Genomic DNA, 14,127 nt, shown 5'->3' with positions numbered 1-14,127 from the left:
ACACATCATACACTGACTAATTCACACACCATGCACTGACTAACTCACACATCATGCACTGACTCACTCACACATCATGCACTGACTCACTCACACATCATACACTGCCTCACTCACACATCATGCACTGACTCACTCACACATCATACACTGACTCACTCACACATTATACACTGACTCACTCACACATCATACACTGACTCGCTCATCATGCGCTTACTCACTGACATATCATACACTGACTCACTCACACATCATACACTGACTCACTCACACATCATGCACTGACTCACTCACACATCATACACTGAATCACTCACACATCATACACTCACTCACACACCATACACTGACTCACTCACACATCATACACTGACTCACTCACACATCATACACTGACTCACTCACACATCATGCACTGACTCACTCACACATCATGCACTGACTCACTCACACATCATACACTGACTCGCTCACACATCATGCACTGACTCACTCACACATCATGCACTCACTCACACACCATGCACTGACTCACTCACACATCATACACTGACTCACTCACACACCATGCACTGACTCACTCACACATTATGCACTGACTCACTCACACATCATGCACTGACTCACGCACACATCATACACTGACTCACTCACACATCACACACTGACTCACTCACACATCATGCGCTTACTCACTCACACATCATGCACTGATTCACTCACACATTATACACTGACTCACTCACACCATGCACTGACTCGCTCATCATGTGCTTACTCACTCACAAATCATACACTCGCACAACCACTGACCCATTCACTCATCATACACAGGTTCACTCATCGTGTGCTGGCTCACTCGCACATCATACACTCACTCACATTGCCGCTGACTCGCTCACACATCATACGCTGACTCACACATCATACACTCACACATCATACACTGACTCACTCATCATGCGCTGACTAACACATCGTGCGCTGACTCAGATCATACACTCACTCAACCTTATTCTGACTCACTCATCATACACTCACTCGCACATTATACACTCACTCACGCTGCTGCTCACTCACTCACACATCATACACCGACTCACTCACACATCATACACTGACTCACACCATGCACTGACTCACTCACACACCATGCACTGACTCACTCACACATTATACACCGACTCACTCACACATCATACACTGACTAACTCACACACCATGCACTGACTCACTCACACATCATGCACTGACTCACTCACACATCATGCACTGACTCACTCACACATCATACACTGACTCGCTCATCATGCGCTTACTCACTGACACATTATACACTGACTCACTCACACATCATGCACTGACTCACTCACACATCATGCACTGACTCACTCACACATCATACACTGACTCGCTCACACATCATGCACTGACTCACTCACACATCATGCACTGACTCACTTACACATCATGCAATCACTCACTCACACACCATGCACTGACTCACTCACACCATGCACTGACTCGCTCATCATGCGCTTACTCACACATCATACACTGACTCACTCACACCATGCACTGACTCACTCACACATCATACACTGACTCGCTCATCATGAGCTTACTCACTCACACATCATGCACTGACTCACTCGCACCATGTGCTTACTCCCTCACACATACACTCGCACAACCACTGACCCATTCACTCATCATACACAGGTTCACTCATCGTGTGCTGGCTCACTCGCACATCATACACTCACTCACATTGCCGCTGACTCGCTCACACATCATACGCTGACTCACACATCATACACTCACACATCATACACTGACTCACTCATCATGCACTGACTAACACATCATGCGCTGACTCAGATCATACACTCACTCAACCTTATTCTGACTCACTCATCATACACTCACTCGCACATCATACACTCACTCACGCTGCTGCTCACTCACTCACACATCATACACTGACTCACTCATCATACACTGACTCACTCACACATCATACACTGACTCACTCATCATACACTGACTCACTCATCATACACTGACTCACTCACACATCATACACTGACTCATTCATCATACGCTGACTCACAAATCATACACTCACTCACTCATCATACACTGACTGACTCATCAATCACTGACTCACTCATCATACGCTTACTCACACATCATACACTGACTCACTCATCATACACTCACTCACACATCATACACTCACTCACGCTGCTGCTGACTCACTCACACATCATACACTGGGAGTGTCGTGCTGCCAGCTATGGCTGCAGGTTTTGTCGTACGTGTTATGTATAAATAAAAAATCACAGTTCCTATGATTACTGTTGCTACATTGTTTATGTAGCTTCATTTTGGTCTGGTTGTGGTGTAATAGTTTTCTGCAATGTAGATTCATATTTTGTTTGTTGCGGTTGCACCCGACTTAGGAGCCGCATGGCTCACAGGGCTATACCTAATAAATGAAACTTGAACGTGAAAAACGTGTCAGGGTCGAGAACCTGCTAGAGGATTCTAGAAGGTGGGCGTGGCTAAGGGCGGAGCCATCCCCGCCGCCACAGAGGATATAAGCCGGGTCCCCGAGCGGGACCGGCTGCTGTTGTTCATCCTAAAGAATCTACGTTCTACGTTCCTACAAGAGTCACCGACACGTGGACCTGGGCCAGGGACCGGTCCGTCGTAGCTAACGCCAGTGTAATTAGTGCAGTTCGCCTGGTGGTCCACCACCATAGGTTGTCAATGTGTTAAGGGGTAGCACCCCGTGTGTTGGGTTTAACAAATGTGTTGACTCCAAAAAGTGCGTCTGTGACTCAGTTGAACTCACTACAGATGGATGACGGCGTAGCGCCATCAACGATACGATGTTTCAGTTCTTCAAGGTCACCGTGGTGTGCTCGTGTAAGACTTTGCTTTGCTTTGTAAACCACAGAGATAAACAACCCAATCTCATGTTATTTAGTCGGGAGCACAAAGAGCCTCACGGGGGCAGCCAAAGAGCCTCAAGGGGGCAGCCAAAGAGCCTCAAGGGGGCAGCCAAAGAGTCTCAAGGGGGCAGCCAAAGAGTCTCAAGGGGGGCAGTCAAAGAGCCTCAAGGGGGCAGTCAAAGAGCCTCATGGGGGCAGCCAAAGAGCCTCAAGGGGGGCAGTCAAAGAGTCTCACGGGGGCAGTCAAAGAGCCTCACGGGGGGCAGTCAAAGAGCCTCACGGGGGGCAGTCAAAGAGCCTCATGGGGGCAGCCAAAGAGCCTCAAGGGGGGCAGTCAAAGAGTCTCATGGGGGCAGCCAAAGAGTCTCACGTGGGCAGCCAATGAGTCTCACGTGGGCAGTCAAAGAGCCTCATGGGTTCAGTCAAAGAGCCTCAAGGGGGGCAGTCAAAGAGTCTCATGGGGGCAGCCAAAGAGCCTCATGCAGCTCCAGAGGCTCAGGTTGTCGGGACCCCGGTGGTGTGATGCCTCACATTTCATTTCAAATTGATGTCAGCATCTGGAATACAAAAAAAACAACGATTCCACTGTTGAACGTAGTTATAGATTGTTGGGAGTGAGTAACAAAGCGCGGTCGTGAACACGCCCTGTGGACGAGACGTACTGAGCGGGGCTCCAATCGGCGTGGAGGAGATGCACGCTTAGAATGAGACTGAGGAGGCAGAGAAGAGGAACACGTGGATTAGAGACCAGAGGCTAGAGACATCATGACCACATTCATCTTCATCCAGCAGTGGATAGACCCTGCTAGGCGTGGTAACAGTTGTTCGTCAGGCAACGAGAGTAAAATATAATTCTCACCGGGGCGCGCGGTGTGAACAAGGGCAGCCTCCCAACTCTTATCACCCACTCTGTCTCTCTTGCTCGCCCTCTCTTGATGATGTGCTCTGAAGAAGGACCATTACCCGAAACGTCACCCATCAAACACATAACATGCCAATGCCGCACACAATGAGTGGTTGCTCTTCACACGACGCCTCTTGGGAGTTCACCCCCCTCCCTGCACCAATGACGGTTACTGATCTACACCTGTTAGCCACGCCCCCCCCTCATCACTCCCATCCCCTCTACACCTGTTAGCCACGCCCCCCCTCATCACTCCCACCCCCTCTACACCTGTTAGCCACGCCCCCCCTCATCACTCCCACCCCCTCTACACCTGTTAGCCACGCCTCCCCTCATCACTCCCACCCCCCTACACCTGTTAGCCACGCCCCCCCCTCATCACTCCCACCCCCCTACACCTGTTAGCCACGCCCCCCTCATTACTCCCACCCCCTCTACACCTGTTAGCCACGCCCCTCTCCACCCCCCTCACCACCCCCCACCTCATCACTCCCACCCCCCCTACACCTGTTAGCCAGGCCACCCCCTCACCCCCTACACCTGTTAGCCACGCCCCCCCCTCATCACTCCCACCCCCCTACACCTGTTAGCCACGCCCCCCTCATTACTCCCACCCCCTCTACACCTGTTAGCCACGCCCCTCTCCACCCCCCTCACCACCCCCCACCTCATCACTCCCACCCCCCCTACACCTGTTAGCCAGGCCACCCCCTCACCATCCCCCACCCTCACCACCCCTCACCTCATCACTCCCACCCCCCATACACCTGTTAGCCACGCCCCCCTCATCACTCCCACCCCCTACACCTGTTAGGCACGCCCCCCTCCATCCCCACCTCATCGCTCCCACCCCCCTTACACCTGTTAGCCACGCCCCCCCCTCATCACTCCCACCCCCCTACACCTGTTAGCCACGCCCCCTTCATCACTCCCACCCCCTCTACACCTGTTAGCCACGCCCCCCTCCACCCCCCTCACCACCCCCCACCTCATCACTCCCACCCCCCCTACACCTGTTAGCCAGGCCACCCCCCCTCACCACCCCCCACCCTCACCACCCCTCACCTCATCACTCCCACCCCCCATACACCTGTTAGCCACGCCCCCCTCATCACTCCCACCCCCCTACACCTGTTAGCCACGCACCCCTCCATCCCCACCTCATCGCTCCCACCCCCCTACACCTGTTAGCCAGGCCCCCCTCATCACTCCCACCCCCCTACACCTGTTAGCCACGCCCCCCTCATCACTCCCACCCCCCTACACCTGTTAGCCACGCCCCCCCTCCATCCCCACCTCATCACTCCCACCCCCCTACACCTGTTAGCCACGCCCCCCTCATCACTCCCACCCCCTACACCTGTTAGCCACGCCCCCTCTCATCACTCCCACCCCCCTACACCTGTTAGCCACGCCCCCCCTCCATCCCCACCTCATCACTCCCACCCCCCTACACCTGTTAGCCACGCCCCCCTGATCACTCCCACCCCCCTACACCTGTTAGCCACGCCCCGTCACCCCCACCAACACCTCATCCCCAGCCCCCACCCCCCAAGCCAATTAGCGATCCACGTGATGAGGTTTAAATAGCTACGCCCGGGTCCGCCCCAGCCCTGGCGGGTCTCGTTCAGGAGGCGAGAGGGCGCACAGCGGGAAGAAGAAGAAGGAGGAGAAGAAGAAGAAGAATTCGACGAAGATGAAGATGGTGGTGATGATGATGATGATGGTGGTGTGTCGGGGATTGTTATTCCCAGTCGGCCTCTGTGTCGCGTGCTCTCTCGGTCTCGTCGCCTGCGAGGAGCCTCGCGAATCCGCCGGTGGAGAGAACGGCGCATCGGGAGCAGGAGGAACAGGAGGAGCAGCAGATGCTGAGAGTGTTCCAGCCACCGCCGCAGCCGCCTTTGTCTCTCTACACCGATTTCCGTCGCCGTTTCTCCGCCACATTTTGAACCACAGCGACGTTGCCGGCGGAGTTGGTGGTGGAGTTGGTGGTGGAGTTGGTGGTGGAGTTGGTGGTGGAGTTGGTGGTGGAGTTGGTGGTGGAGTTGGTGGTGGAGTTGGTGGTGGAGTTGGTGGTGGAGTTGGTGGTGGAGTTGGTGGTGGAGTTGGTGGTGGAGTTTCCACCGCAACGCGTGGGTCGCGAGGCCCTGAGGACTCTCACCACCACCACGGCCACCACAACAACAACAACCACCACCACCACCGCCACCACGTGCGTTACATGCGGGCGCTGTACCGGCGGGAGGCGGACGAGAACGGGCGGCCGCGGGGCGGTCCCAGCGCCATCCCCAGCAACACCGCGAGACTCATCCCGCCCGCCGGGCTCAGCCGAGCCCAGCGGGACCCCGCGGCCACAGGTCAGAGATGAGGAGGCGTGGGTGGGTGAGAGATGAGGAGGCGTGGGTGGGTGAGAGATGAGGAGGCGTGGGTGGGTGAGAGATGAGGAAGGTGGGTGGGTGGGTGAGAGATGAGGAGGCGTGGGTGGGTGAGAGATGAGGAGGCGTGGGTGGGTGAGAGATGAGGAGGCGTGGGTGGGTGAGAGATGAGGAGGCGTGGGTGGGTGAGAGATAGATTGGGTGGGTGAGTGAGAGATGGGGAGGCCTGGGTGGTTGTGTGAGAGAGAGATTGGGTGGATGGGTGTGTGAGAGAGAGATTGGGTGGGTGGGTGTGTGAGAGAGAGATTGGGTGGGTGTGTGAGAGAGAGATTGGGTGGGTGGGTGTGTGTGTGTGAGAGAGAGATTGGGTGGATGGGTGTGTGAGAGAGAGATTGGGTGGGTGGGTGTGTGAGAGAGAGATTGGGTGGATGGGTGTGTGAGAGAGAGATTGGGTGGATGGGTGTGTGAGAGAGAGATTGGGTGGATGGGTGTGTGAGAGAGAGATTGGGTGGATGGGTGTGTGAGAGAGAGTTTGGGTGGATGGGTGTGTGAGAGTGAGATTGGGTGGATGGGTGTGTGAGAGAGAGATTGGGTGGATGGGTGGGAGAGAGAGAGTGGGTGGGTGAGAGAGAGATAGATTGGGTGGGTGGGTGAGAGAGAGATTGGGTGGGTGGGTGAGAGAGAGATTGGGTGGGTGGGTGAGAGAGAGATTGGGTGGGTGGGTGAGAGAGAGATTGGGTGGGTGGGTGAGAGAGAGATTGGGTGGGTGGGTGGGTGAGTGATAGATTGGGTGGGTGGGTGTGTGAGTGATAGATTGGGTGGGTGGGTGGGTGAGAGATAGATTGGGTGGGTGGGTGAGAGATAGATTGGGTGGGTGAGAGAGAGATAGATTGGGTGGGTGGGTGAGAGAGAGATAGATTGGGTGGGTGGGTGAGAGAGAGATAGATTGGGTGGGTGGGTGAGTGAGAGATAGATTGGGTGGGTGGGTGGGTGAGTGAGAGATAGATTGGGTGGGTGGGTGAGTGAGAGATAGATTGGGTGGGTGAGTGAGTGAGTGAGAGATAGATTGGGTGGGTGGGTGAGTGAGTGAGTGAGAGATAGATTGGGTGGGTGAGTGAGTGAGAGATAGATTGGGTGGGTGGGTGGGTGAGTGAGAGATAGATTGGGTGGGTGGGTGAGTGAGTGAGTGAGAGATAGATTGGGTGGGTGGGTGGGTGAGTGAGAGATAGATTGGGTGGGTGGGTGAGTGAGTGAGTGAGAGATAGATTGGGTGGGTGGGTGAGTGAGAGATAGATTGGGTGGGTGGGTGAGTGAGAGATAGATTGGGTGGGTGGGTGGGTGAGTGAGAGATAGTGGGTGGGTGGGTGAGTGAGTGAGAGATAGATTGGGTGGGTGAGTGAGTGAGTGAGAGATAGATTGGGTGGGTGAGTGAGTGAGTGAGAGATAGATTGGGTGGGTGAGTGAGTGAGTGAGAGATAGATTGAGTGGGTGAGTGAGAGATAGATTGGGTGGGTGGGTGAGTGAGAGATAGATTGGGTGGGTGGGTGAGTGAGTGAGTGAGAGATAGATTGGGTGGGTGGGTGGGTGAGAGATAGATAGATTGGGTGGGTGGGTGAGTGAGTGAGAGATAGATTGGGTGGGTGAGTGAGTGAGAGATAGATTTGGTGGGTGGGTGGGTGAGTGAGTGAGAGATAGATTGGGTGGGTGGGTGAGTGAGAGATAGATTTGGTGGGTGGGTGGGTGAGTGAGTGAGAGATAGATTGGGTGGGTGGGTGAGTGAATGAGAGATAGATTGGGTGGGTGGGTGAGTGAATGAGAGATAGATTGGGTGGGTGGGTGAGTGAGTGAGAGATAGATTGGGTGGGTGGGTGAGTGAAAGATAGATTGGGTAGGTGGGTGGGTGGGTGGGTGAGTGAGAGATAGATTGGGTGGGTGGGTGAGAGAGAGATAGATTGGGTGGGTGGGTGGGTGAGAGATAGATTGGGTGGGTGGGTGAGAGAGAGATAGATTGGGTGGGTGGGTGAGAGAGAGATAGATTGGGTGGGTGGGTGGGTGAGAGAGATAGATTGGGTGGGTGGGTGGGTGAGAGATAGATTGGGTGGGTGGGTGAGAGAGAGATAGATTGGGTGGGTGGGTGAGAGAGAGATAGATTGGGTGGGTGGGTGAGAGAGAGATAGATTGGGTGGGTGGGTGAGAGAGATAGATTGGGTGGGTGGGTGGGTGAGAGATAGATTGGTTGGGTGGGTGAGAGATAAGGGTGTGAGTGGGTGTAAGGGTGAGAATGGGTGAGGTTGTAAGGATGTGTGTGGGGGTGTAAGAGTGCGAGTGTCTGAGTTGGATGAGGGCGCGTGGGTTTGGGTGGGTGAGGGTGTTTGTTCTTCGTGCTTTCGGAGTCCCTGACCCTCTGCTCACGCTCATTAAGGACCTTCATGATGGTGAGCAGGCCCGGGTAAAACTACGTGGCCGGGAGTCGGAGCCATTCCCTGTTCATTTTGGGGTGCGACAGGGATGTCCTCTGGCTCCAACATTATTTAACATATTTTGACCACGTAGTGGTACAGATAAAATGGGAGGCTGATCAATTCCCGGGTGCGGTCAAGGGATGCCTCCCTATTGCTCAACCACGTTATGTATGCCGATAATTTGGTAATTGCGGCTCACTCAGAGGAGGCGTTGGAGACGCTGCTGCTGTAACTGGAGTGTGCCACTAAGAGGTGAAACCTTACCATCAGCCCCACCAAAACTAAGCACCTGCCTGGGTGTTTTGTACCATCGGACACTGCACCCCCACAACTCCCAATCGGTGATGGGGCAGTTGTGGAGAGAGTGGAGAGTTTCCCATACCTGGCCAGTGTGCTCATGACCGGCTCCGGTTGAACAGCAGAGGTCTCGCTGCGAATCAGTGGAACGGCATTATATTATCATCGGTTGCGTAACGCTGCTGTATGGAAGCTACCTGGTCTGTCGCTCCGCACGAAGCTTCGGGTCTTCTCGGCCACAGTCATTCCCTTCCTTCTCTACGCTTGCGAAACGTGGACCCCTCTAATGGAACATCTCCGCCGGTTAGAAACATTTAGGCTAGCCTGCCTACGATCAATCCTGGGTTTAACCAGGCTGGGTTGTGTGAGGAGCTCACAAATCCTCGAAAGGTCTGGACAAAGTCCCATCGGTGAGCACCTCCGGCAAGCAAGGTTGCGTTGGCTGGGCCATGTAGCCCGCATGCCCAATCACCACATGCCCAAACAGTTTTTGTTCAGCCGGATCGAGGGTGCTAAATGGGTGCGGCACGGGCTAGAGAAGAGATGGAGTGATGTGGTACATGAGGATGTGGAGCTGAGTGGACTTGTCAATGACTGGTACCAGCGGTGTCAAGATCGGCCTCTGTGGAGGAGGCTCGTGAAGGACGCTACTGGGCAGTTGGAGGCAGTCGCCCTCCAACAACAACGGAGGGCGGAGGAGCGACGCTCACAACAACGAGCGGAGCGCCGGGTGGCTAAAGCACAGCAGGTTGGCACAGTAGGCGGCACAGGTGGTGCATCAGCCAGTCATCTCAGTCAGTCGACCCGTGGCACCTGGGTCTGCCCAGTGACCTCCTGCCAGTGGGCGTTCGACACTTCACGTGGCCTCAAGGTGCACATGGCCTGGCACAAGCGTCGTGGTGACGTCAGCGCCACTTAGTGGCGAATGGCGGTTGATGTTGACGTTGCGTTTGTGAGTGGTAGTGAAGCTGTTATCACGCTGGACTCTGAACCCAGGGACCCGAGTTCGACTCCGCCTCATGGCCAACACCAGTAACGATAATCTGAACCGGACTGGGGCATCCCCTAGGTCAAGCCAGCCTCAAATGAGCACTCTGTGCGAAGTGTTAACATCGTCACTGGACTGTGCGATAGTTCCACCCCTTGACCCGTTGCCATATTGACCCCTTGACCTGTTGACCCTTTGACCCGGGTGCGTAGCCGAGGTGGTGACCTTTGACCTGAGCGCGGTGCCGCGTGGGGAGCTGCTGCTGCGCGCTGCCCTCGTCTACCCTGGGGACGCCCACGGCCGCTCCGCGTGCTCCCTGCGGGTAAGCGCCGTTACCACGTGACCTCCCCACCCCCACCGTTACCACGTGACCCCCCCCACACTACACGTGTTACCACCCCCACCCACCACACGTGTTACCCCCACCCCCCATGTACTCGCCACCCACTACCAGACGTGTTACCCCCACATTCCTTACCACGTCACCTCCCACACTAACGTGCGTTTCACCCCCATGTTGGCACGTAACCCTCATGCGTGTAACGCCTGCTTCACTCCACACGTGTTACCCCACGTGTTACCCCACGTGTCACCGCGTTGCACTACACGTAACACGTCACCATGTGACGCCACGTGATACCCCACGTGTCACCACGTTGCACTACACGTAACACGTCACCATGTGACGCCACGTGATACCCCACGTGTCACCACGTTGCACTACACGTTACCCCGTAGCTAACACGTTACCCCGTAGCTAACTCGTTACCCCATAGCTAACACGTCACCATGTGACGCCACGTGATACCCCACGTGTCACCACGTTGCACTACACGTTACCCCGTAGCTAACACGTTACCCCATAGCTAACACGTTACCCCATAGCTAACACGTCACCATGTGACGCCACGTGATACCCCCACGTGTTAACCGGTGACCGTTTACCAGCGGTGATTGGTGGAGGTGAACCGGGCCACTGACGAGACGGGCCCACTTGGAGCACCGCTGACGGTTCGCCCTCCCGTGCTTCCAGATGCTGCCGAGGGATGACGTCGGAGCGAACCACGGAGCTTCGGAGCCCGCGGGAGACCCAGAGGCCAGCGGAGACCCCGACCCGGACCGGGACTTCAACCCAAACCGAGAGACGACGTCAAGGCCGAGCGCAGGCCCCAGCCGGAACCCTCAACCAGCGCCCAAACCTCACCCGGACTCGAACCCAGACGGTACACAGAACCTCACCGCACATCCAACTCCGGACTCCAAACCATCCAACCCACGTGTCCCAGCGAAACTCGGCGCCGAGCCCACTCCGGTCTCCAGCGGGGACCTCGTCTCGGACCCCGGGCCGGAGGCTGCCCCGAGGGTGTCGCTGGGCGAGTGGTTCGAGGTGGACGTCACGGGGCCCGTGTCGCGCCTCTTGAACCACCCTGGATCTTCGTCTCCCACCACCACCTCCTCCTCCTCCTCCTCCTCCTCCCCGCTGCCGGCGCTTCGCGTGGCCTGGAGCTGCACGTCCGTCCCTCGTCGTGCTGCCGTGCCGCCGTTCCTCCTCCTCTACTCGAACGACCTCCTGGGGGCGGTGGCGGCGGCGGTGGCGGCGGTGGCGGCGGCGGCGGGGCCTCTGGCAGGAGAGGAAAAGTCTGAGGAGTTGGAGGTCTCCTCGCCGTGGTTCCTCGGGGATGTCCCGGGGTCCCTGGAAGGGGACCACCACCACCACCACCACCCCCACCCCGCCTGGCGTCTCGCGGGGAGCCGGGTTGGGCAAAGCTTCGACGCCCTGTGGTGGAAGAAGCAGAAGAAGCTGAAGACGATGTTTAATGAGGAGGAGAAGAAGAAGAGGAGGAGGAGGAAGATCGCGACGATGGCGGACATTGCCACCGCCAGCGCATCGAAGCTGAGCTCCAGAAGCGGGCCCTGGAGGTGCGGCGAGGGCCTCTGGTGGTGGGCCCCGTGCCCCTCCGGGACGTCGCTGGGCGCCCCCGTGGCCGAGGGCACGAGGGCGAGGCGCAGGGTGGCGCGCTCGCTGCTGCCCGAGGGGGTCGATCCGCACGAGACCCCGGATCGGCGTCAAACTTCCTCCACCTCGTCCTCCACCTCCTCGTCCTCCTCCTCCTCCACCTCCTCCCTGGCATCGTCACCCCGGCAGCAGCAGCAGCGGCAGCAGTGGCTGTCGGCACGGGGCTACTCGGGCGCCTACCGCCGCGGCTGCCGCCTGCACAATCTGTCGGTGAGCTTCGGCGACCTGGGCTGGGACCGGTGGATCATCGCGCCGCACCGCTACGAGGCGGGCGCCTGCCGCGGCGAGTGCCCCCGAGGCCTCCTGCACGCCCTGGGGGCGCCCAACCACGCCGTCGTGTGCACCATCGTGGAGGAGGCCCGGCCGGGGCTGGGCGCGGGCAAGGCCTCCTGCGTGCCCTCGCACTACGGCGCCGTCAGCGTCCTCGTGCTCGAGCCTGGCGGCGGCATCGCGTACAAGCTGTACGACGGCATGGCCGCGCTCGGATGCACGTGCCGGTGATGGGGGCGGCGCGGTGGGGGTAGCGGGGGGGAGGGGGGTGGTCGGGCACGTGGTGAAGGTGACGGTGGTGATGGGGACAGCGTGCCGATGGGGTGATGGGGGCGATGGGTGTGTGCTACCTGTGCCCTCCCACACACACACACCCCCAGCAATCACCCACCGTCTCTGTTGTGTGGTCGCTGTCGTGGGAAACCTTTGGGAAATCTGGCGAAACCTTGGGGAAACCTGAAGAATGTATGTATACGGAATTCCTGGGAAATATGGGAAGCCCGGGAAGCCTGGGAAATCTGAAAAAAATGCGGGAAATATGGGAAACGTGAAAGAATGGTAAACCTGTTGAACCTATGAAACCTGTAAAAGCTGTGGAATCTTCCTGGATCCTGGCGTCCCATCGCCTGACACACTTTGCACGTGCTCCCTCGCTCTCCCGAACGCTCTCTCCCATCGCCGTCTTCGCCACGACTGACCACGCGGACTCACGCCATCACCGAGTTCGCCACGACTGACCACGCGGACTCGCACGATCACCATCTTCGCCACGACTGACCACGAGGACTCGCGCCATCACCGACTTCGCTACGACTGACCGCGCGGACTCGCACCATCACCTTGGGGGGGTCCACCCCCGTGTGGAGGAGTCGGCGAGTGAACTGCAGACACGGCGAAATGACAGAAAGACAAACAATTGATGTGAATGCGACGGGCGGGTTTGAGTCACCGCGGCGGTGGGGGTGAGGTGGGGGGGGGTGGCGGGACTCATATCCGCGAATACTTTCACGTCGTATCCGCGAGTCCAAGACGTCGGTGTTAATTTATCAACTAAATTGGTCGATTGTGTGCGGTTGGGCAACCCTTCCAGTGTAATTACTCCCCAAACTCCCCCCTCCCCAAATCTACGCACTGAAATAAAACGTCGACAACGTATTTATTCAGAACGCGCGTGTCCGGCGTTGTCATTGACGCGGGACTGGGGCGGGCGCTGGTGCTGGCGATGTTAAAACTATCCATCAATTTCGTTGTTATTTATTTTACCAGGTAAGGCCCCACCCCCCCACCCCCCCCACCTGAGCTATTTGGCTCTTTGTGTTTTCAGAAGCGACCCTGGCCTTTGCGTGATAGCTCAACGGAGTGGGTGATCATAATCATCATCGTCATTGTCGCGTGGACATCCATAGCACAGCAGACAAACGCTGAAACCGCGCGGAGTGCGATCAGAAATGTGGAGGGGGGACAAACCGGAGGACCCGGAGAAAAACCCACCACGGCGGAGAGAGATACCGCAAACTCCAAATATACAGCAGCAGGTGTCAGGGAGGGGATCGAGCCCACGACCTCCTGTATACCTGGCGACGTAGTTAACATCTCATAGCCACCATGGTGATGATGAGAGAGAGAGAGAGCCTCAAACTCCAAATATACAGCAGCAGCAGCAGGCGTCGGGGGTGGGGAACGAACCCACGACCTCCTGTGTACCAGGCGAGGTAGTTAACATCTCCTAGCCACCGTGGCGCCCCCATATTAATCGGAGCTCGCTAAAGGTACGAGCACACACACACAAAGGTCACCCGTGTAGCCTTGGCAGACTGTCGGGTCAAGTGCTGCTGGCGAGCAGCACCGAAT

General features: G+C 57.0%; 1 protein-coding gene across 1 annotated transcript; it reads left to right on the top strand.

The window, feature by feature from the left end:
• The first annotated feature begins 5,425 nt into the window (after positions 1 to 5,425).
• Positions 5,426 to 13,442, top strand: LOC116944490 (uncharacterized). Its single transcript, XM_032958146.2, has 3 exons — positions 5,426 to 6,224; positions 10,202 to 10,311; positions 11,023 to 13,442. Exons 1-3 carry the CDS (start codon positions 5,564 to 5,566, stop codon positions 12,505 to 12,507), a joined length of 2,256 nt encoding a protein of 751 aa, XP_032814037.2. The 5' UTR covers positions 5,426 to 5,563; the 3' UTR covers positions 12,508 to 13,442.
• The last annotated feature ends 685 nt before the right edge of the window (positions 13,443 to 14,127 follow it).

This window comes from Petromyzon marinus, chromosome 21 (genome assembly GCF_048934315.1).
Source record: "Petromyzon marinus isolate PM22_M1 ecotype Great Lakes invasive population chromosome 21, UKy_Petmar_22M1.pri1.0, whole genome shotgun sequence".
NCBI lineage: Eukaryota > Metazoa > Chordata > Hyperoartia > Petromyzontiformes > Petromyzontidae > Petromyzon > Petromyzon marinus.
This window is presented reverse-complemented; position numbering and strand designations above follow the sequence as displayed.

What these genes read in the sequence shown, in the direction of transcription:
- LOC116944490 (XM_032958146.2), top strand. Translation starts at nt 5,564, where the DNA reads ATGAAGATGGTGGTGATGATGATGATGATGGTGGTGTGTCGGGGATTG. An exon ending in GCGGGACCCCGCGGCCACAG is followed by an intron (nt 6,225 to 10,201) that starts GTCAGAGATGAG and finishes CCGGGTGCGTAG; the next exon opens with CCGAGGTGGTGACCTTTGAC. An exon ending in GCTCCGCGTGCTCCCTGCGG is followed by an intron (nt 10,312 to 11,022) that starts GTAAGCGCCGTT and finishes CCGTGCTTCCAG; the next exon opens with ATGCTGCCGAGGGATGACGT.